We start from the raw sequence: 25,310 nt of genomic DNA, 5'->3' as shown, positions 1-25,310 counted from the left end.
TTGGATAAAGGCGTCTGCTAAATGCTGAAAATGTAGAACTGCCCCTGTGAGTAAATGAGTAAGTGTGTGTTGCCTAGCAACAACAGGGTGTATTCCTGCCCTGGACCCACCACAACCCTGATCAGAATTAAGCAATTTTTGAAAATGAATCCATGAACACATGCTGTTGTGGATGTTAAGGTGGCAAAGCACAACGTGGGTCCTGTGGACCTGGGTTTGAACTGACTGTCTCTTAGGGGTTTGGTATGTTCTCCTCATGTCTGGCTGGGTTTCCTCTGGGTACTCTTAAAAACACTGTATGTTGTAGGTGGATTGGCTGCTTTAAATTAAACCTAAGTGTGATCGATTACGTGGGTGAGAAATGTATGTATTGTCTTGCAGTGGTCTGGCGATTAATCCAAGGCGCTGGACCCACAGCGACGCAGACCAGGACGAATAAACGAATGAATGCATGTGTTGAATGACCAGCATTAAGCCACAAACTGCCAGTCAAGCACGTTTCCCCTCTAGCGGCGGTGATTGGTGGAAGGAATTCAGAGTGGGCGGGGCTTCGGGTCCACCAGCTCAAGTAAGTTAGTGCCGGTGAGTGGGCGCGTTCCAAATCCACACCATTTAATAACATCCCTAATTAGCACACCGCTTTTGATTTGGAAAGCTGGTCAGGTATGTAAAAGTAAGATGCTGTTTTAGATGTGCGTCACAGTAAAGCTTTTGTAAAGTTTTTAATCATTTCTTTTATGTTCTTATTTTGACCTAAACAGGCGCACTATTTTGTGAAGTAAAGTGTCCAAGTGCGGTTTCGGACACAGCCCAGGTGTCATCTTTCAAGCGTTCACCTGGTCAGTGGTTTCCCCGCAGTTGCTCTTCTTCCTCTTCAGCCAGGTGGATTTCTGGAAGCTTCTCTAAACAAAATAGCTCCAAATTCAAAATATATGAATTAAACATGGATAGAATTAACAATGAATGAAGGGCAGTTTGTAATTCAGGCGCCTTAGGCTACAGCTTCGACTTGCTGGGTTTGAGCTTGCTTAATTTGTTTGGAACACCTGGCTGCTGTCATGACTGAGAGCAAATTCAAAACAAGGATTTGTGGCAAACTGAAAAACTGAAACAACTTGCACAATTATTCTCACTTGGTGTGTAGAGCCATGTCAGAAGAAAAAGAAGCCTGATCAAGGTAAGTGGATTTTATTAACAGTAAACCACTTTTTGTGCTACTCAATCTACACTGATAAGCCATAACATTAAAACCACCTAGTTCTACAATTACTGACTGTTGTCCATCTGTTTCTCTGCATGCTTTGTTAGCCCCCTTTCATGCTGTTATTTAATGGTCAGGACCCTCCCAGGACTGCAGTGACACTGACATGGTGGTGGTGTGTTAGTGTGTGTTGTGCTGGTATGAGTAAATAGGACACGGCAATGCTTATAGAGGTTTTAAGAACCTAAGTGTCACTGCTGGACTGAGAATAGTCCACCAGCCAACAGTGCCCTGTGGGCAGCATCCTGTGACCACCGATGAAGGTCTAGAAGATGACCAACTCAAACAGCAGCAATAGATTATAGAGCGATCGTCTCTGACTTTACATCTACAGGGTGGACCAACTAGGTAGGAGTGTCTAATAGAGTGGACAGTGAGTGGACATGGTGTTAAAAAAAGAAAACTCCAGCAGCGCTGCTGTGTAAACACACACTAACACACCACCACCATGTCATTGTCACTGCAGTGCTGAGAATGATCCACTACCTAAATAATACCTACTCTGTGGTGGTCCTGTGGGGGTCCTGACCATTGAAGAACAGGGTGAAAGCAGGCTAAAAAATATGTAGAGAAACAGATGGACTACACAAAGTGCTTCTATATGGTAAGTGGAGCTGATAAAATGGACAGTGAGTGTAGAAACAAGGAGGTGGTTTTAATGTTATGGCTGATCGGTGTATATTTTTTGTCAATGACAGAATGGAGGTATATTAACAAATGAAATGAAGTTGATCAGACAAAACATGAAATATCTTGGGTTTAGAGTCCGCAATCAAATAAAAGTCAAAGTAAATGTAAGGAACACTGCATCTTTATTATATTTGCATTTTCTATACTGTCCCAACTTTTTATGATTTGGGGTTGTACATTGTGATTCACAGCACCCAGCGCCTAAGGCAGCAAAGCAACCCCAAAACATCATCACTAAGCCTCCTCCATGTTTCTCAGTAGGCGTGGTGGTGTTTTCTGTGAAAGCTTCATTTTCTTGGGTTGTAAACGTAGAGTTGGTGCGACTTAAGCACATTCTCCCAGAAGGACCGTGGTTTGTCCATATATTTAATTAAATGCAAGTATACAAACGTTTTTGGACTTGGACACAAATATATTCAACCCACATTGACCTAATATGCAAACATCATGTATTTTCTGGGTATTTGTAGTCCATTTTTAGAATGTGTAGGATTGAGCAGGGTGTTTTTTTTTCTGCTTGGCTTTGTGGTTGTTAATGATGGCTCAGCAGCATTACCAGATATAAACCACACTTTAAACTAACTGGTAGTTTTGTGCAATAGCACAGTTGCTAACCACTCATTGCCCTGACTCTCAGTTCCTTATGGGAGCCATTGCAAAAACAAAAGGAGAACATAATCAGATTACATCATAAGACATCCAGACAACAGATTAGATCATCTCTGCAATCAAGCTTGATTACACTATATTGCCAAAAGTATTCGCTCGTCTGCCATCACACGCATTTGAACTTGAGTGACGTCCCATTCTAAATCCATAGGGTTTAATATGATGTTGGCCCACCCTGTGCACCTATAACGGCTTCAACTCTTCTGGGAAGGCTTTCCACAAGGTTTAGGAGTGTGTTCATGGGAATTTTTGACCGTTCTTCCAGAAGCGCATTTGTGAGGTCAGACACTGATGTTGGACGAGAAGGCCTGGCTCGCAGTCTCCGCTCTAATTAATCCCAAAGGTGTTCTATCGGGTTGAGGTCAGGACTCTGTGCAGGCCAGTCAAGTTCTTCCACACCAAACTCGCTCATCCACGTCTTTATGGACCTTGCTTTGTGCACTGGTGTGCATCTCTTGGTATGCTGAAGCATTAAGAGTTCCTTTCACTGGAACTAAGGGGCCGAGCCCAACTCCTGAAAAACGACCCCACACCATAATCCCCCCTCCACCAAACTTTACACTTGGCACAATGCAGTCAGACAAGTACCGTTCTCCTGGCAACCGCCAAACCCAGACTCGTCCATCGGATTGCCAGACGGAGAAGCGGGATTCGTCACTCCAGAGAACACGTCTCCACTGCTCTAGAGTCCAGTGGCGGCGTGCTTTACACCACTGCATCCGATGCTTTGCACTGCGCTTGGTGATGTGAGGCTTGGATGCAGAAGCTCTCTACACACTGTTCCTGAGCTTATCCGAAGGCCACATGAAGTTTGGAGGTCTGTAGCGATCGACTCTGCAGAAAGTTGCCGACCTCTGCGCACTATGCGCCTACGCATCCGCTGACCCCGCTCTGTCATTTTACATTTTCACGACTGTACTTGTTGCACAGGTGGCATCCTATCACGGTACCATGCTGGAATCCACTGAGCTCCTGGGAGCGACCCATTCTTTCACATGTTTGTAGAAGCAGTCTGCATGCCTAGGTGCTTGATTTTATACGCCTGTGGCCATGGAAGTGATTGGAACACCTGAATTCAATGATTTGGATGGGTGAGTGAATACTTTTGCTAATATAGTGTATGTTGCTACACTACACATGCCACAGTAATGACTGAGATACAAGGACTTTAAAAAAATCCAGCAAACTGAACTGTGTAATATAAGGAAAAGTTAATATACTCGTTTAATATTAAAAGCTTTCTGTTTTTTCTTTGGCCCAGATATTGGCTCATCATATATTGCTTGCACTCTACAGAAGGGTTTTTGGTGAGCACCAGCAGGAAACAGAGTGGAGATGGACCCGGATGTGGGTTAAATTAGGTGAGTGGAGCGTGCTATGAAAAAAAAAATGTATTGATGTCAGAGTATCAGTCAAGAAAGTGTGAAAATATAGAGAATTAAAAAAGAAAGAAACCATTAAGGCTTCATAAAGGGATATTATTTTATATAAATACCATAAAGCAGATTAGAAACACACCCTTAATCTGGTGCTGTCTATGTTAACCTTCAGTTACCACCCTCTTTTTTTCTCTTTCTCTTTTTCTTCTCTCTTTAGCGGTTTATTTACAGCCAGGAAGTGTAACTGTGCCTCTGTGACGCCTGCTCAGAAAGTCATTGCAAAGCACATCCGCTGTGCACCTTCTCAAGTGGAGCTGGGTTATGAGCTTAAATTAAAAGACAAGTTGAAAAAGGTAAGCTTTGATCACTAGTTTTTGTTTATTTTGACTGATTTATGGACATTTTATAAGATATGTGTGGTTTGCAATTAGTAGTGATTGTAGTCATTAACCATGTGGTGGATATATATGTGTAATTAAAAAAATGGGTCAAAATTTGTCTAATTAATATACATAAGTTTATATTTGCTATATAGATTGAATATGGGACACTAGTTTAGACATCATGAACCCAAGTTTGCTTTAGTTTGGTAGGAAAATCTGAATGGGTGTTGTTCCTTTGCCGGATATGATGCAGAAAACTTTTACTGTTCTATTCATCATATTTTACTTGCTGACTTGCAGCTTTACATCAGTACACCAGCTTTTAGTGGTAGAAAAATAACAGCCCTTAAAGCAGGACTACAGGTGAATATGGTTATTTTATAACGATTGACAGTGCAATAAATATTTACCAGTTAATTACTGACCTCCTCACAAGTTGCTTTTGTATTGTATTATTTTTAACATTACTTGAACTTTATTTCATAACGTGTAAATATAAATTTGCATACTTGCATAACAACCCAGAATTAAACAATGGAGCATTTGTATAATGTTAATGTTAAATATTTCCCTGTGAACACACACTACAGAGGAAAGCGTTAATGGGTGGGGCTGTTGAAATTTGTAACAGCTTTACACTGATCAGCCATAACATTAAAACCACCTCCTTGTTTCTACACTTACTGTCCATTTAATCAGCTCCACTTACCATATAGAAGCACTTTGTAGTTCTACAATTACTGACTGTGGTCCATCTGTTTCTCTGCATTCTTTTCACCCTGTTCTTCCACCACAGAGTAGGTATTGTTTAGGTGGTGGATCATTCTCGGCACAGCAGTGACACTGACATGGTGGTGGTGTGTTAGTGTGTGTTGTGCTGGTATGAGTGGATAAGACACAACAGCGTTGCTGGAGTTTTTAAATATCGTGTCCACTCACTGTCCACTCTATTAGACACTCCTACCTAGTTGGTCCACCTTGTTGTAAAGATGTAAAGTCAGAGACGATCGCTCATCTATTGCTGCTGTTTGAGTTGGTCATCTTTTAGACCTTCATCAGTGGTCACAGGACGCTGCCCACGGGACGCTGGTGGCTCGATTTATTTGGTTGGTGGACTATTCTCAGTCCAGCAGTGACAGTGAGGTGTTTAAAACTCATGTCAGTGGCGATGCAGTGTAGTGTATACCTGCTCTGTAGTGGTCCTGTGGGGGTCCTGACCATTGAAGAACAGCATGAAAGGGGGCTAACAAAGCATGCAGAGAAACAGATGGACTACAGTCAGTAATTGTAGAGCGAAGTGCTTCTGTTTGGTAAGTGGAGCTGATAAAATAGACAGTGAGTGTAGAAACAAGGAGGTGGTTTTAATGTTCACTCTCCTCTGTCTCTGTGAATGTCTTAATTATTACAGAGTGAGAAACTCTGTCATCGAACAGTAGAGTGAATTGCTTTATGTCCTGTATTAATGTTTAAACCCTAAACCACATTGATATATGTTTTTTAGCACTCCATCCGACACCTGCATCTCAGAGTAGGATTCACTGAGAAGAATTCCCGAATGTTTTTGCTATGGATGCCCCACTTACATAAAGCGAGTACAGAACTTCAAACCTCCCCGCACTGTCTCTATTCCATAACCTGAGGACATATGGAGAGGAATCTTGTATTTCCTGCGCAGCCACACTGTCAAGAACCCGATGCCTCTGAAACGGACGTTTCCCAGCCATATTTGGAGGCCAAGTTGTACATGGACAGGGTGGAGCAGGAGGGTAAGGAATGCCGAAAAGACAAGTGCAACAGAACCCAGGAACCGGCGGCCACAGGGGGTCCAGAACTTCTAGAACATGGAGTCTCTCTTACGATGTACCCCATTCGGGTACCCAGCCAAAATTTCACCTGTGCTACAGTACTATGGGATATGCCACAAACTCCTACAGAAGACCCATCTCTGGATCTAGGCTCTGTGGATGAGCTTACCTCGGACTGGGTGGTTAATCCATTGGAAGGTGTTATTGAATTGGTACCTGAAGAGGAGCCTGAGCAGGCAAGTGATGAACTGGAGAAAGCGCCATCTATAATCATAGAACCCGAATTCAACTCTTGCCAGGTATGTATTAGTCAAACCGGAAGGTTTGTGTGGTTTGACTGTACCTGCTTATGTGTGTGTGTGTGTGTGTGGGAGAGACATTAAGATGAGAGCTGTATGCATTCCATGCGTCACTGTCCGTAAATTACTGTCTCTGATAAATTTGGCTTTGTTCTAATTATATTACTTTTAATATTGTTGTTCATTTGTATAAAGCCGTATTCCAAAATTCAGTCGTCCCTGGTCACTTGACTTATTTTGTTATTCATCTGGTCGTATCCAATTATCCGATTGCATTACGCTTCCTCTCTACTGATGTTGACCTCCACTCTGACTGAGGAGAGCCATGACTGACACACACCCCCTCCGACACGTGTTCAGTAGCCGACTGCATCTTTTCACCTGCACGAGGCGAAGTTCGTCAGCTTTGTGGATCAGCTCTGTGTACGAAGAGTCACACCCTGATCCCCATTATCCCCAGGCTCTGTGCAGGCGCCATCAGTCAGCCAGCAGAGGTCGTAATTGCATCAATTATGAGGAATTCGCTCTGACACCCTCTCTTTGAACAACAAGCCAATCGTTTATGCAGGTGCTCTTATTTTGAGATGTTTTTGAGAAGACATAGACAGCCTATGCAGCGTTGAACCTTTTTTTATGACAATTATCAGACTTATTGGATGTTAACACTTAACAACCATGGGTCCTTCTTTAGTTAAATGAGGATCCAAACGTAAATATGGACAGGAAATTAAGCCGTTTGCATTGGTTTTCCAGTGAACCTCAGTAGCCATTGTTATGTTGTGGACAATAAAAAGTGTCCAGCCTACCATAAGTATTTTGACAACATACAAAATATATTAAAAGATCCCACTTCTAACCAAGGGAAACATTAATGCCCCAAAAACACCCTGATGACCCACAAGTAGTATGTTGGTGGTACTATGATTGGGTGGTAATGCTTTGCTACTTAATGGGCTAAGCAAACCATAAATTCTGCTCTCTACCTGCAAATTGTAAGGAAGAATATCCTGTTAGTAGCTCAGTGTGAAGCATTAGTGCTGTTTAGTTATGCAGATGGGCTGAAAGGAACAAAATTAAGGGTTTGTAATGGCCGAAAGCATTCCAACGTGAAAGACTTTAGTTATAAAAATGCTTAGACTGTATAAAATGCTTTTTTTTCTTTAATTTCTTTAATGAATAATACTACTTTTTTATAGGGATGTAACGATACACTCTACCCACGATGCGATTCATGATACTGGGTTCATGATACAATTTTTTCCCCGATTTTTTTAAACAAAATTAAATTAAAAAATTAAACTTAGACAAAGTTTCCTTTTATTATTTCTCTTTAAAAAAAATAAAATAAAATACTGTATTTGTGCTTATCTTTTATTTATCTAAATAATGAATGCCCTTTTATTTTCATACAAACTATGCAGAACAATGCTGCACATTTCCCTTTTTGTGTAAAAAAACTGAAATGAAATAAATCCCACATTAAATAAATAAATGAATAATATAAATAAAGAAAGTTACATCACATAAATAAAGTTGTATCATAAATAAACCTTGTGGTGACGTCAACCAGGCGAGGTGAATATCGCCAGTGTTTTTTTTGTGTTTTTTTTTCTGACATCGAGAAAACCTCTCTCATCTGTTAACACTGTTATACTAACGCTACCTGGCTTACTAGTGAGCTGTACCTAATCTGCACAGCACTCCATAGTGCTTTTAGCAGCAAACAATATTATATGATTTGCTGCCTATTGAAGCCTAGCTGTAGTTGTATTAACTATGTTACGGTATCGTGGTATATGAAACATCCATACCGTACAAGGATTTAAAGCCGGTATACCGAATGTACAGTCATACCGCCCAGCACTACTTTTACCTAACATACATCAGTGTAAGTGTATCTACATACGTAGATCTGTGCATCCAACAAAGCATTTCAAGTTTGACATCATGTATACCAGCTTAATTCTGTTTGCATTGTTTATCTGAGTCTGAGTGTGTTATTACTTTTACAGGCATGTGATGATCAGAATATTCATATCAATGTATGTGTCACACAACTAAAAGAGGATGATCAAGAACCATTAAAAGGTAACACATTTTCTTTGACTTTTGTACCCCCAAATGTCGGACATCTCGTTCCAAAATCATAGGCGTTGATATAAGGTTGGCTTCTTCTTTATTTACCTCGGTGAGGCCAGTTCTAAGCAGTAATGTAGCATATAACCATTCAACAAAAGTGTTTTCTTAGATGTACAATGCATACCTTTGCTAAAAAATATTAAAAACTCTTTGGATAGGGCCGGTCAGGTGGCGCAGCGGTAAAAACACATGCTAGCGCTCCAGAGCTGGGATCTGGCATACATCGTATTGAATCTCAGCTCTGCCATCCGGCTGGGCTGAGCGACCACATGAACAACGATTGGCTTGTTGTTCATGTAGGTGTGGGGTATTAAGGCGGATAGGGACTCCTCATAACTGCTGCACTACGACTACGCAGGGAAAGAGTTCGGATCAGGGTGTGTCTCTCCGTACACAAGGCTGATTCGCATATATGCACTCACCTAGTGTGGGTGACAAAATGCATACGGCTGCTGCCCATGTGTCGGAGGGGGCGTGGGTTAGCTTCGTTCTCCTCAAATCAGAACGGGGGTCGGCATTAGTGGAGAGGAAGCCTGGCGCAATCGGCAATTGGACGCGCTAAAAAGTCGGGAGAAAAAGGGGAGAAAATGCATAATAAAATAATTAAAAAAAACTCTGTGTATTACTGCAATAATCACTTTAGCTCTCGTCTAATCTTTATCTAAATCATTATAAAAACAGTTAAAAATTGTCAACAAAAAAAACAAACTTGTTTTATTTGAATTAAACACACTGATCATAAATAATCCAGACATGGAAAGGGAAATAAACCTTTGAGATTTCTCCAATAATCAGATTAAGATTTGAGGATTAGAGGTGTTAGTTGTTAAGCTACCATTATTATTAAATGCTCTCAAGTACATTCTGACTCCCGCCAACCATATAGATAGTGTTTCTCCAGAACATTCTGTTTTCTGTTTGGGTCTCTTAATGGTTTATTAATTTTTCCTTTAATTGAATCCATCCATTCTGTTGCCAAATGTTCTTTTGCTTTTTAAACCTTTAACTCCTAACTCAAGCATAACTGCCTTTTCCAATGAACTGGTTCTTCTCATAATGTGTCCAAAGTAAGAGAGGTTCATTTTCTGGTTATCTGGGCATTGGGGCGGCACGGTGGCTAAGTGGGTAGCACTGTCGCTTCACAGCAAGAAGGTCCTGGATTCGATCCCCAGGTGGGGCGGTCCTGGTCCTTTCTGTACTCCGGGAGCTCCGGTTTCCTCCCACAGTCCAAAGACATGCAAGTAAATTGTCCATGACTGTGTTTGATATAACCTTGTGAACTGATGAATCTTGTGTAATGAGTAACTACCGTTCCTGTCATGAATGTAACCAGAAGTGTAAAACATGACGTTAAAATCCTAATAAACAAGCAAACAAACATCTGGGCATTGAGTGAGAGATTAGATTTGATATGGTCGGTGATCCATTTGCCAGTAATAATTTATAAAACATCACAATTTGTAGTTTAGCTTATATTATGGGCAATTACAAATCAAATTTAAAATTCAAATAAAGTAATAGTAAACTAATGTGTTTTCAGAGTCATCACCAACATCAGAGGACGACAAGAATGAATTGTCAGTTGAATGTGACAAGAATGGGGATAAAAATGACAGTTCTTGCTTAACGGACTTGGCGATCCAGTCAGCTCCTCAGAATTCAGACGTTCTAGAAGAGCAACACATAGAAACAGACACAGCACAAGATCTTTTGACTTATCCAGAGCAAGCACTTGAAGAAAAAGAGAAAGAGGACATGGTGATCTACACTGAGGATCATCTTATCACAACAAGTTGTGAAGAGAACTCTGATATTATTGATGAGTCTAGGCCAGGTGACCAGAAATCTGAACAGGAAAATCCAAAACAAAGCAAGGAACCCGATCAAATGCATTCACCCAGCATTTTAGACCCACCAGAACAGGAGCTCATACAGGTTGAAAGATCTGAAAGTATGAAGCTAATGGAAGAGCCAGAGAACTCATCAGCAGAGCAGTCAGGGACAGCAGGAAGTTCAGAAAAGTTACAGCAGGCCACACTGGTCATTAATCATGGGACACTGGAGTTACAACATTTTGAAACTTTGCAAGAATCTACAGTTAAACCAGAAGAACCAATCTGTGAAGAGCTGATAGAAGGTTTGGTGGAAGTAGAGCTTCCTGAATACACAGAACTTCCACCATTTGAAGAGTCCACAAGTAACCCAGATGAACAGACAAAACAATCAGACAGTTTAGTGGACAAAACACAGTCAGAAGAATCAAACCAGTCGGAATGTCCCACTACGACTGAATCTACAGACGAGTCGAGCCAATCAGAAAGCCTTATCGATACTAAACCCACTGGACAGTCTGAATGTTCCTCTGAAACAGAAACCTCACAGCCCTTAGAATTAAAGAACAGTCAAGAAACAATCCAACAGACTGAGCAAGACCACACTGAATGTAAACAGCAAGACGAGGTAAAAGTGGAGTTGTCTTCAGAACATGTGTGTGTGCCAGAGGAAGATCTGAAAGATCAAGCAGTGGAGCCTACAGTGGTAGAACCTGTGGTTTGCTACAAGAATGGAAAAGTAGAAGAGGCTGTCGACAGGGAAAAGGCTCGCACACTTGCTGAGAGACTGTACAGACTCGAGGATTTTCAGCGTACAGATGTGGTTCGACATCTGGACAAAGAGTGAGTCGTTCTTGATCATTGATTTAATATGGAGTCAGAATATTAGGGTTATGGAAGTAACCTCAATAGTAATTTGAATAATACTATTATAAAATCCTGCCCAGCTATAGTACACCGACCAGGCATAACATTATGACCACTGACAGGTGAAGTGAATAACACTGATTATCTCTTCATCACGGCACCTGTTAGTGAGTGGGATATATTAGGCAGCAAGTGAACATTTTATCCTCAAACTTGATGTGTTAGAAGAAAGAAAAATGGGTGAGCGTAAGGATTTGAGCGATGGCTAGACGACTGGGTCAGAGAATCTCCAAAACTGCAGCTCTTGTGGGGTGTTCCCAGTCTACAGTGGTCAGTATCTATAAAAAGTGGTCCAAGGAAGGAACAGTGGTAAACCGGCGACAGGGTCATGGGCGACCAAGGCTCATTGATGCACGTGTGGTCCGATCCAACAGACGAGCTACTGTAGCTCAAATTGATGAAGAAGTTAATGCTGATTCCGATAGAAAGGTGTCAGAATACACAGTGCATCGCAGTTTGTTGCATATGGGGCAGCAAAAGGGGGGCCAGAACAATATGGGGAAGGTGGTCACATGAACGACGCTTGGCTGTTGTTCATACAGGTTGATTGATAGTGCTTGCCCAGAGATGAGGGATAGTGCGTTGATCAGGGTGTGGCTCTCCGTACACAAAGCTGATCCGCATATGAACTCGCATCGTGCAGGTGAAAAGATGCACTCGACTACTGCACACGTGTCGGAGAAGGCGTGTGTCAGTCTCGGCTCTTGTCAGCCAGGGTCATTTGTTATTATTTGCATTTGCAACTTCTTCTGATTTGGGGTTGTACATTATTAAATATGTTATAATATTATTATTCTTTAATCTTAGCAATGCATTCAGTCGTGCTGTTGGGGAGGAGTACCTGAAGTTCTTTGACTTCACTAACCAAAGCTTGGATGAAGCTCTTCGGTAAGATATCAGAGTTTTAGTGTCTTGTAAATAATCTGCATTGTAGTTTTTTATTTACATGTCTGAGTTGTATTGAAATTTACCTGTGAACCTTTTGATAATCGTAGGTCTTTTCTAAAGGAAGTGGTTTTAATTGGTGAGACTCAGGAGCGGGAGCGAGTGCTGGAGCATTTCTCCAAACGCTGTCAGGAATGTAACCCTGACTCCTTCTCTTCAGCCGGAGCTGTGCTCACTCTCACATGTGCTGTGATGCTTTTGAACACAGACCTCCATGGACAGGTTTGACCAGCTTCATAGCTACTGTACATGTGCAATAGGAAATATTCAATCCCCCTCACCTTAATACTGTAGGTGTTATAGTGATGTGTATAGGAATGAATGGATATCAAGAAGACTCATTAAACACAGAAATAATGTTTATTGATACATACAAGCAATTAATAGTTCTCTTGATATACACTGATCAGCCATAACATTAAAACCACCTCCTTGTTTCTACACTCACTGTCCCTTTTATCAGCTCCACTTACCATATAGAAGCACTTTGTAGTTCTACAATTACTGACTGGACCCCCACAGGACCACTACAGAGCAGGTATTATTTGGGTGGTGGATCATTCTCAGCACTGCAGTGACACTGACATGGTGGTGGTGTGTTAGTGTGTGTTGTGCTGGTATGAGTGGATCAGACACACCAATGCTGCTTGAGTTTCCAAACTCCTCACTGTCACTGCTGGACTGAGAATAGTCCACCAACCAAAAATATCCAGCCAACAGCGATCCGTGGACAGGGTCCTATGACCACTGATGAGGGTCTAGAAGATGACCGACTCAAACAGCAGCAATAGATGAGCGATCGTCTCTGACTTTACATCTACAAGGTGGACCAACTAGGTAGGAGTGTTTAATAGAGTGGACAGTGAGTGGACACGGTATTTAAAAACTCCAGCAGCGCTACTGTGTCTGATCCACTCATACCAGCACAACACACACTAACACACCACCACCATGTCAGTGTCATTGCAGTGCTGAGAATGATCCACCACACAAATAATACCTACTCTGTGGTGGTCCAGTTGGAGTTCTGACCATTGAAGAACAGGGTGAAAACAAAGTATGTAGAAAAACAGATGGACTACAGTCAGTAATTGTAGAACTACAAAGTGCTCCTATATGGTAAGTGGAGCTGATAAAATGGACAGTGAGTGTAGAAACAGGAGGTGGTTTTAATGTTATGGCTGATCAGTGTATGGTAGTATAACGAATTTGCAAATGGCTGTATGTTAAATAATAGTTTTTTGTTCTTTAGAATGTTGGCAAAGCCATGTCCTCGAGTGATTTTGTATCCAACCTGGATGGGATGAATGAAGGAGAGAATTTCAGCAAGGATTTGCTAAAGGTAAGAGCAATAGGTCATTTTTTAACTCATCTGGGCTTCTGCACATTCGGGATTATCTAGAACATTAAAATTCTGACTGACTGAAACTACTGTGCCATCACTGAGTTGATTAAACTAAGAGCATTTCCAGAAATATTGAAGCTGTTCTGGAACTCAACCTGTTCTATGTTTATCCAGGTTTGGGACGGGCATTGAGAGCGCACTGACAAGTGCACCTCCCAATGTCTAGATGGTTTTGGCACCCCTTTACCCCCAGACTCAAGACATCTCAGCAGTAGTGGGTTAGCGTACCACTGAGTGTCCCTAATGTTGTGCCCTATTAGATTGGTATTCCTGCATTGTGCCCAATGTTTCCAGGTGTTTTGTCCACCACCTCTCTGTTGTGATTATTTAGCCTCACATACTGACTGATCATGTAACACTCGTACTGTAATTGTCTTTCAGACTCTTTATAACTCTATCAAGAATCACCAAATTGAGTGGGCAGTGTGAGTAGATCTTTACTATCTATTTTTATTCATTGCTGCCAGCACTTTATATCACCTCTGCTCTTTTTTACTCTTTAATCCTTTTCTTCATTCACTCTTTTCAATCAGAGAAGAGAAGGAATTGCTGAGTTCTATAACCCTGGAGCAGGACTCTGATCAAGATGCCACTCTTCGCTCAAAGAGTAACCCCTTCCAGGACCTCGCACATGATAAAAAGGCCACGGTTTTCCAGAAAGGCTTCCTAAAGCGCAAAGCTTATGCGGATATAGATGGCAAGCGCAGTAAGTGACCGAGGATTTCTGTACACCAAATTTTACATTTACATTTTCTGCATTTTTATGCTTTTATCCAAAGCGACTTACAGTACTGTGGTAGTGTTTTGTCTAAGCAATTGAGGGTTTACCCAACAGTGACAGCCTGGGAGTGGTGAGACTTGAATCAGCATCCTTTTGATTACAGGTCCAGTACCTTAACTGCTAGGTTACAACTGCCCTAAACATAACAATTAGGAGCTTTTAACCTTGAAGTACTGGGCAGATAAATGTGACTTCAATTAAAATGTAAAGGTTGTAAAGCACTGCACTGACAAGGTGGTGGTGTGTTAGTGTGTGTTGTGCTGGTATGAGTGGATCAGACACAGCAGTGCTGATGGAGTTTTTAAACATCTCACTGTTACTGCTGGACTGAGAAATAGTCCACCAACCAAAAATATATGCAGCCAACAGCGCCCCGTGGGCAGCGTCCTGTGACCACTGATGAAGGTCTAGAAGATGACCAACTCAAACAGCAGCAATAGATGAGCGATCGTCTCTGACTTTACATCTACAAGGTGGGCCAACTAGGTAGGAGTGTCTAATAGAGTGGACAGTGAGTGGACACGGTATTTAAAAACTCCAGCAGCACTGCTGTGTCTGATCCACTCATACCAGCACAACACACACAGTGATCCACCACCTAAATAATACCTGCTATGTGGGGGTCCTAACCATTGAAGAACAGGGTGAAAGCAGGCTAAAAACTATGTAGAGAAACAGATGGACTACAGTCAGTAATTGTAGAACTACAAAGTGCTCCTATATGGTAAGTGGAGCTGATAAAATGGACAGTGAGCATAGAAACAAGGAGGTGGTTTTGATGTTATGGCTGATCAGTGTAACCTTTCTGTTGTGATGTATGACCTAGGCTAAAATATCATTTATTAGAGTATATAAATTATGCAACATGTTTACACTGGTATATAATTGATGTGTATTTAGTACTTTTTTTTCCCCCTCATATAAAACTGTGAAACAGCTCCATGGGGAAAAAGGCGTTGGAAGACCTTTTATGCAGTACTAAAGGGAATGGTGCTTTACTTACAAAAGGTATTTTTTTATTTATTAAATATTTTTATTTATTTAAATATTTTTAGGAAAAAAAATACCATGTTTTGATAATTAAAAACACAGAAAATAAGGCAATTTTTTAATTGTTCCTGTGCAATTTCTATTTATCTGCAAAAGATATGAACAAATAATTAAATGTGCCTTAACTTACACATGCAAATTCTGTTGTATTTCTTTTAATATGTCACAATCAGCAAAGACTATTAACATTTATTAAGAAAATCAATAAACAGTGGGATGTAATACTGCAAAAACCTGGACAGCCGTGTATTTCTCATCAGTCCTGACCACAATCCCTCTTGCTAAAAAGCAGACCCAATAACATGATGCTTCCACCACCATATTTTACAGTGGAGATACATAACTTGTGATTTCTACCATAAATACACTTCCAATTCATGCTTAGAAACTTAATAAAACATGAAATTTAAACAAGGATGACCAAGCATTTGTGGAATGATCATGTATTTTCTTTTTCCTTTTTAGGACGAGTACAGAAAGGACTGGCAGAGCTCAGAGGAGGTAGTGAGTGTTCATCATGCCCTGGCGGAGAGAGCACAGGACTACACCAAGAGGCCTAACGTATTTCGCCTACAGACAGCAGACTGGAGGGTCTTCCTCTTTGAAGCAGCGTAAGCGATAAACCATGCAAACAATACCACACACACGTTTTACATATTTACCATGGGTTTGCCTGATTTACACAGCTGAATCACATTATTATGACCACTTCCTACTTTCGATGGCGGCAGCATGTAGCTCATGAAGTAAGTCACGTCACGTTTCGTGAGCTGGCTTGATGCGTATATAAGGTATATACACCGATCAGCCATAACATTAAAACCACTGTCCATTTTATCAGCTCCACTTACCATATAGGAGCACTTTGTAGTTCTACAATTACTGACTGTAGTTTATCTATTTCTCTACATACTTTTTTTAGTCTGTTTCACCCTGTTCTTCAAGGGTCAGGACCCCCACAGGACCACCACAGAGCAGGTATTATTTAAGTGATGGATCATTCTCAGCACTGCAGTGACACTGACATGGTGGTGGTGTGTTAGTGTGTGTTGTGCTGGTATGAGTGGATCAGACACAGCAGCGCTGCTGGAGTTTTTAAATATCGTGTCCACTCACAGTCCACTCTATTAGACACTCCTACCCTGTTGATCCACCTTGTAGATGTAAAGTCAGAGACGATCGCTCATCTACTGCTGCTGTTCGAGTTGGTCATCTTTGAGACCTTCATCAGTGGTCACAGGACGCTGCCCACGGGGCGCTATTGGCTGCATATATTTTTGGTTGGTGGACTATTCTCACCATGTCAGTATCACTACAGTTCTGAGAATGATCCACCACCCAAATAATACCTGCTCTGTAGTGGTCCTGTGGGGGTCCTGACCATTGAAGAACAGAGTGAAAGCAGGCTAAAAAAGTATGTAGAGAAACAGATGGACTACAGTCAGTAATTGTAGAACTACTAAGTGCTCCTATATGGTAAGTGGAGCTGATAAAATGGACAGTGAGTGTAGAAACAAGGAGGCGGTTTTAATATTATGGCTGATCAGTGTATAATCATTCATATATTTGTATATGCCCGGCTGACCAATAGCCCCGCTGAGATTTGTCAAGTGTGTAGTGATAAAAGGACATGGTATCTCGGCACTTAAGGTACTTGACTAGTAATTAGAAGGTTGCCGGTTCAAGCCCCATCACCAAGTTGCCACTGTTGACCCCCTGAGCAAGGCTCTCAACCCTAATTTGCTTAAATTGTATTAAATGATAATTGTAAGTCGCTTTGGATTAAAGCGTCTGGTAAATGCCAAAAATTAGTCGAGAACAATATACACACATCCATGAAACAACAAACTAGACATACCAGGTTTTTATTGCCTATTTTTATGGCTATTATTCTTCTATTTAACAGATTATTTGAAGGATTACCCACATCGTTCACCCAGATAGAAATTGTATTTGGAATAGCCTCAATTGGACTAATATTTTATGATTGTGGTGTATAAATAGACTTATTCTACTATCAGGAGGCAAGTAAACGTGGCTATTGTTTTGTAGGTCAACAGAACAGATGAACTCCTGGATTGGCCGCATCAACCTGGTGAGCTCTCTGTATTCCTCTCCTCCATTCCCCGCCGCTGTCGGCTCTCAGAAGAAGTTCTGCAGACCCATCCTGCCAGCGACTCAGTCTGCACTTACTCTGGTACGCAACACGACACTTTGCATTTCAGTTAAAGCTTTTCTTATGCAAATAATAGCTGGAGAACGTTTCGATTTCAACTGTCATATCTGCACACTTCAGGCCGAATAGTGTGTCTTTGTTCGTGGTTAGAAATACAGTGCACTCTTCAAACATTGGCACCCTGAAGTTCACAGTGAGAGGTCCACTATCGGGGCAATAATGAAGACGTTTAAACAAATGGAGATGCTACAGATTGGCCTGAACAGGATGCATGGCTATTTTGATCACACACACACAAGATGGAAGATCTTTTGAGTGACCAAAGAATCTTCAAGGCTGGGGGATTGCAGATATGAGTGAGGTCTTGGGGTCCTATCAATCAGATGCTTACTTGCAGAACCAGAGTTGCCTGAAGAAGCCATTGCTGTCAAAATACTCGATCATCTTCAGTGTTTAAGCCAGATTTCACAAAGTTCGCTCGGCGAGTTGTTGGGTAGTTCACACACAGCGATTGAGAGCCGAGTTTCGAACGCTGAGCGAACGCCGAGTTGCTCCCGTCGCCGAGCGAAAATCAGGCCAGAAATTGTGTAGTGTGAACTAGGCATTAAAATGGGATATGGTTGGATCCTCCAGCAGGACAATGACCAGAATCAAGGTTTTTGCCTAGCAATCTTAGTTCCCTGACCTAAACCCTATAGAAAACCTGGGAGGACCTTGGAATCTAAAGAATCTAGGGAGATTCCCTATGGATGAATGGTCTCAGATCCCTTGATATGTGTTCTCTAGTCTTATTAAGCTTCATAGAAGATTCAAACTAACAAAAAACATGTTTTGTTTATACAAAATTCATACATTTTGTATCAGTCGCACTCACAGTTCTATTAAGGTACAAATTAAGGTAAACTGGAAAAATAACAGTCCCTTCAACATAAAAACAATGGTATTGTATTGCATGTATGATGTACATTTATTTACGTCTTATTTCTAATTACCACTGACCTCATGCGGGCCGGTCAGAGACACCCAATGGGCCAGAAGTGGGCCAGGGGCCATACGATACCCAGGTGTGTGTTAAATCCGTTAAATAGTGTGTTAGGGTCCGTTAAATCGAGGTTCCACATATATTCGATCAGCCATAACATTAAAACCACCTCCTTGTTTCTACACACACTGTCCATTTTATCAGCTCCACTTACTGTAGTTCTACAATTACTGACTGTAGTCCATCTGTTTCTCTACATACTTTGTTAGCCCCCTTTCATGCTGTTCTTCAATGGTCAGGACCCCCACAGGACCACTACAGAGTAAATATTAGTTGGGTGGTGGATCATTCTCAGCCCTGCAGTGACACTGACATGGTGGTGGTGTGTTAGTGTGTGTTGTGCTGGTATGAGTGGATCAGACAGCAGTGCTGCTGGAGTTTTTAAACAACTCACTGTCCCTGCTGGACTTAGAATAGTCCACCAACCAAAAATATCCAGCCAACAGCGCCCCATAGGCAGCATCCAGTGACAACCTGATGAAGGTCTAGAAGATTACCAACTCAAACAGCAGCAATAGATGAGCGATCGTCTCTGGCTTTACATCTACAAGGTGGACCAACTAGGTAGGAGTGTGTAATAGAGTGGACAGTGAGTGGACACGGTATTTAAAAACTCCAGCAGCGCTGCTGTGTCTGATCCACTCATACCAGCACAACACACACTAACACACCACCACCATGTCAGTGTCACTGCAGTGCTGAGAATGATCCACCACCTAAATAATACCCGCTCTGTAGTGGTCCTTTGGGGGTCCTGACCACTGAAGAACAGGGTGAAAGCAGGTTTAAAAGGTATTAGAGAAATAGATGGACTACAGTCAGTAATTGTAGAACTACAAAGGGCTTCTATATGGTAAGTGGAGCTGATCAAATGGACAGTGAGTGTAGAAACAAGGAGGTGGTTTTAATGTTATGACTGATCGTGTATATATAAATGAAGATCAAAATAATAAGCAATAAAGAATATTTTTATAGCCCAGTTTGTCCATGTTTTCCAGATATTTGGACTGGACTGTTTTTGTTCATATTTAAATAGACAGTTAAATAACTTTATTCAATATACCTCTAGTCCATATACTGTATCTATCTTTAAAATTGACAAAGTGGTAGTTTCTTTACTTTCTTTACTACTTACTCTTCAAGTGTTAGTTTTTTTTTGTAACGTATGATCTTGTGTGTGTGTGTGTGTGTGTGTGTGTGTGTGTGTGTGTGTGTGTGTGTGTGTGTGTGTGTGTGTGTGTGTGTGTGTGTGTGTGTGTGTGTGTGAACAGGAGAGGCAGCTACAATCTCATGGCTCCATGCTCCGATCCTTTCAGGAAGACCTCAGCGTACTACAGCAGGGGGCACAAGAGAGCCGCCGGGTCAAAGCCAGAGAGATGGAGGAACACAGACAAAGAGAGGAGTACCTCCAGCATGAGGTTTGTCTGGACACTACATGGCCAGAAGTATCTGCACACCTAGTCATTACATCCATATTTACTCGCCGAAGATCTTACTCTAAAAATGGAGCACTGATATTGACTTGGTCCATATTTATTAGTAAAACAGCCTATATGCCTTCTATCTGAACCTTCTCAGAGGTTCAGATACCCCGAGCTATAACACAAGTTTAAAAGTGAAACAGGAGAAAAATCCAGCTAAACTCAGATACATGTGGAGCTTTCAGAGTGAATTTGATGGTTACTGAACACAAATGCAGATTCGTCTCATATGCGTACTTTGATGACGTTTTAGCGCACCGCTCAATCCAAGCGCTGAACAAAGCGGCTGTTCATTGTTAATTTGAAATTGAATAAATAGTGTAATAAAAAAGCTGAACACGTTGAGTTTAAGGTAAACGTTGAGTTTAAGGGTACACGTTTCTCGCCAAATCAATTTAACTTCATTTTGGGTTTGTACGATGTATTTGCATCCACATTTATGCAACAGATACTGTTATTTAGATGTGTCCATCACCCCTGCCTTTCCTCTCTTCACACAGATCAGTCGGTACGAAGCTTACATTCACATCCTGGAGATCTGGCAGACTCTTGTGAAGCCCTCGGAGCGGGTAGGCAGCATAGACCTCACGCTGTTTGACCAGGAGTTGTGGAAAGGGGCGGTTGAAGAGGAAAAGGAAGAAAGCGAGATGGATTCGGGGCTGAAAAGATCGCATTCCAGTCCGTCGATAGAATTAGAACTGGCTGCTCAACCCGTGGTAAAAGTGAGGCGTAACATTTCGGAGAGACGGACGTATCGTAAGATAGTTATTCCACGACGTAACAAAGAGCTATAATAGAATGAAATCCTTTGAGTTTGAACTGTTATGGTCTAATTTAAAATTTGTTGCATCTAATTTAAGATACATCACATGAGGACCGAGCTAAATAGATACAGCTTCAACAAAAAGGGCTACGTCGTAATCCACATACCACGCACTGATTCTGATTAGGCATCAGGCATCAGGCATTAGGCATAGGATTATTGGGACAGTTGTGGTGTACAAGAGTCTTAGCTGTATAGCTTAGCTGTGCTGAAGGAAATATCCGTTATCATATTATATCATAATTTTCCGTTGAGGCTACAATTGCTTTGCTGTAAATTCTAATGGCCCTACAGCTGCTCAGTAACACAAGACATTAAAACCACCTCCTTGTTTCTACACTCACTGTCCATGTTATCAGCTCCACTTACCATATAGAAGCACTTTGTAGTTCTACAATTACTGACTGTAGTCCATGTGTTTCTCTGCATGCTTCAATGGTCAGGACTCTCCCAGGACCACTACAGAGCAGGTATTATTTAGGTGGTGGATCATTCTCAGCACTGCAGTGACACTGACATGGTGGTGGTGTGTTAGTGTGTGTTGTGCTGGTATGAGTGGATAAGACACAGCCTTGCTGCTGGAGTTTTTAAACGACTCACTGTCACTGCTGGACTGAGAATAGTCCACCAACCAAAAATATCCAGCCAACAGCGCCACGTGGGCAGCGTCCTGTGACCACTGATGAAGATCAGCAGCAATAGATGAGCGATCGTCTCTGACTTTACGTCTACAAGGTGGACCAACTAGGTAGGAGTGTCTAATAGAGTGGACAATAAGTGGACACTGTATTTAAAAACTCCAGTAGCGCTGCTGTGTCTGATCCACTCATACCAGCACAACACACACTAACACACCACCACCGTGTCAGTGTCAGTGCAGTGCTGAGAATCATCCACTACCTAAATAATACCTGCTCTGTAGTGGTCCTGGGAGAGTCCTGACCATTGAAGAACAGCATGAAAGGAGGCTAAAAAAGTATGTAGAGAAACAGGTGGACTACAGTCAGTAATTGTAGAGCTACAAAGTGCTTCAAAGTGTAGAAACGAGGTGGTTTTAATGTTATGGCTGATCTGTGTATATTGTAGGTGGTGAATTTTAACCCATCCTTGCGCTTAAACAACTGAGCCTTTCTGTTCATGCTTCTTTTATTCCCTGTTATTAAAAAATCATTACCATATTCCTCTAGCACACCAGCACTGAGATTCTGAACTCATCGGTTCAAAACTCGGCATTGCCACCGGTCGGCTGGGCGCCATCTGGCGGGCATAATTAGCAGTGCCTGCAGCAGATAATAATTGGCCACCGTATTCTATGGGCCGTATACGGGGGTCGGACTATGTGTGGGTGGGTGGATGGCTCTTCATACACTGTGATTGGCGGAAGAGACGCCTGTGCAGAATGCAGGGGCGAGAAGATGAGGGCGTGTACAGCGGCGTGCTCTCCTCGGATGCGATCGGGTATCCCTCAGCAGCGGAAGACTAATTAATTGCGCTTAATCGGGAGGAAAATGGGGAGAAAATGCAAATAAGAATTTAAAAACGGGTGTTTTCAATCACTCAACGAACTTTTCAGTCTTATGTTGTCCCTTTTAAATAAGTAATATATATCAATATGTCATAGAAGTGGATATAGACAGTTCGTCTTTAAAGTGTGTTTACAATTCTATCGTTTTCAGGTCATAATATTGTTCAATCTTTTCTAGTGTAATGAATGTTACTGTCCACAAGGGGGTATTGTTGAACATGTAATTATTATTATTTATATTACACACACACACACACACACACACACTTTTTGAAACTTCAGTGCACTGTAAAATGTGTGTGATGTGCTTTCTGTCATCTGTACTTTGTTAATTTTTACGATACATTTTGCATCTCCTTCAAAAAATGTAATTTTTGCACATTGTGTTTTTTTGTGTCAGTTTTATGTTGATATAAATAAATTATTATCAATCAAATTTTACAGATTTTTTGTCAAACGTATGTAAGATTTTGTTATAAAAAAGTACAGCCTTTTTTAAAATATAATTTTCTTAAAAACATTAATATTGGTGTAGCATATCTGCCCCCACCCCAAAGACCAGTCCACACCTTGCCTGAATCGTTTCTGTGATTCTGTGACACCAGTCCAGGTAAGTGATGTACAGGTTGGAGGTTTTACAGTGGTACCTTGAAACTCAACGAACAATTGGTTCTGAGAGTGGCGTTGAGTTTCAAGGTATTTTTGTTTCCCATAAGGATGTTTGGGAAACCTGTTAATGTGTTCCATGGTCCTGTGGAACTGCATATATTTTAGGCTAATGTAAAATAATGGGGTTGTTTTTGACACTTGTACACTGGAAATAACACAGATATAATATAAAAACACTGAAATACAATTCAAAAACAGTTAAAAATGTATCAAAAATACAATAAAACCTGCACTTTACCTTAATTAGTGAAGAGAACCTATAAGCAGTAATAATTACGAGAGGTTTAGTGTTTCTGTGTCGTTCTTTTAATACATTATGTTACTTTTTTTTAATGATGAGCATTTTAGACTCTCTGAAAAGCTGATTTTTACAATTTCTCAGAACCTTGAGCTGTAACACAAGTTTAAAAGTGCAACAGGAGAAAAATTGCATGATGTTTTACCGCACCACTCGAGCCGAGCGCTGAGCAAATTGGCAGTCGCACACGTCGAGTTAAAGGGAAACGCGGAGTTTAAGGGTACAAATTTCTCAACAAAGGGCGCTGAGTTTCAAAGATTTTGAGTTTAAGGGAAGTTGAGTTACAAGGTACCACTGGGCAGAGGGCAGAAATATTCACATTTGGGGCCAATTTGGAGCAGCCAAGCGACTTACTGGAAGCGTTACGGGGGGAATTGTTTAGGCATGGGAAGACGTCTTCAAGACATGTCTAAATGCCATTGTTTTATTCTAATATTATATTATTAACACTTATTGTGATACGTTCATTGATATTGATTTAATAATTGGGTGGGCCTGGGTTTGATTCCCTGGCCAACTGGCAAGTGTCTTTTCTGTGTGGAGCTTGCATGTTCTCCCCGTGTCCACAGGGTTTTCCTTCGGGTGCTCTCACAAGCCTAAAGACATGCAGTCAGATTAACTGAAAATATAAAAAATTTCTGTATGTGTGTGTGTTAATGATTTAATAATTACCCACAGTTTATTTGTTACTATATGATGTATTGACACTAATTCAACTCCCACAATTGATTCAGTGCATCAATAGTAGTGCTGTAGCTCAGACGTTTAGGTAGTGCAGCAGTAAATTGTTTTAGTCCACTAAGACTGAGATCTAAGATCCCGGGTTTGAATCCTTGGCAGTGTTGTTAGGTGGTTGGGCGTCTAAATACAGACTGGCTATGTCTGGGCAATATGTCCAAGACCCTGTGATTGAATGAACGAACTTACTCTAGCTCAGTAAGCTCCTTTGGAACCTGATATCATTCTTTGCATTAACAGTAGGCCCAGTACTGAGGGGGTCATTTTTCCACAATGAAATCTCAATTTGATATCTGAATGAACCCACTGTATTAGGAAGAGCCTCGTATCCTCTCATTTTGATGTCGGGCTGCTGTAGACGCCATGATTGATTGAAGGAATGACTGATTGTACCTGTAGGCTCCGGTATTGTCGGGATGCGTCAGGCCGATAAAGATCTCGGGCCTCAGAATCAGATAAGCTAAACACAGGTTGTTGATGTGTAAACACATCTGAAGGAACAGCTTCCATCAGGCCCTCAATGAGTCAGAAAATGATTAAACACCTACTGAAGAAAGATATATATATATATGCACTACAGTGTTTACTCATCAGTCTGAGCAAGCGGGTCCAATCGTTTTAGTTAATGATCGACAGTGGTTAGCGATTCGACTGTAAACACCACGTGCTGTGGATACTGTAAAATATTTTGGTTGGGTTTGAAGGATGTTTTAAGTATTAACACGGCATTTAAACAATTTGTTGGTGTTTCTAATAAATTGCAGGGGGAAATAGACAATAAAGATTGTACTTATGTGTGTGTGCTTACTTCCATTAGGAAACTACAATATGTATTGAGGTGTCAGCCTTGGCATACCCTTGCAAACTCAAAATGAAAAAGCTATTTTATTTATAACAACAAAATATCAAGTGTTTACATTTCCAATAATGGTGGCATGGTGGCTGGTGGAGCGAGTGCCCAAGAGCAACATGAGCTCTTTGGACCTGGGTTCA

At 41.3% G+C, this 25,310-nt stretch overlaps 1 protein-coding gene across 1 annotated transcript; it reads left to right on the top strand.

Annotated features, from left to right (window-relative positions):
- The first annotated feature begins 10,692 nt into the window (after positions 1-10,692).
- Positions 10,693-21,460, top strand: LOC134303407 (PH and SEC7 domain-containing protein 3). The gene is made up of 11 exons (XM_062988817.1): positions 10,693-11,300; positions 12,192-12,272; positions 12,380-12,551; positions 13,582-13,671; positions 14,116-14,159; positions 14,268-14,440; positions 15,453-15,523; positions 16,031-16,176; positions 17,618-17,762; positions 20,055-20,201; positions 20,765-21,460. The coding sequence occupies exons 3-11, from the start codon at positions 12,522-12,524 to the stop codon at positions 21,056-21,058; spliced, it is 1,140 nt and encodes a 379-aa protein (XP_062844887.1). The 5' UTR covers positions 10,693-11,300; positions 12,192-12,272; positions 12,380-12,521; the 3' UTR covers positions 21,059-21,460.
- Positions 21,461-25,310: the final 3,850 nt, after the last annotated feature.

Source organism: Trichomycterus rosablanca, chromosome 26 (genome assembly GCF_030014385.1).
Source record: "Trichomycterus rosablanca isolate fTriRos1 chromosome 26, fTriRos1.hap1, whole genome shotgun sequence".
NCBI lineage: Eukaryota > Metazoa > Chordata > Actinopteri > Siluriformes > Trichomycteridae > Trichomycterus > Trichomycterus rosablanca.
Note: the sequence above shows the minus strand (reverse complement) of the source record. Positions and strands in the feature narration are given on the sequence as shown.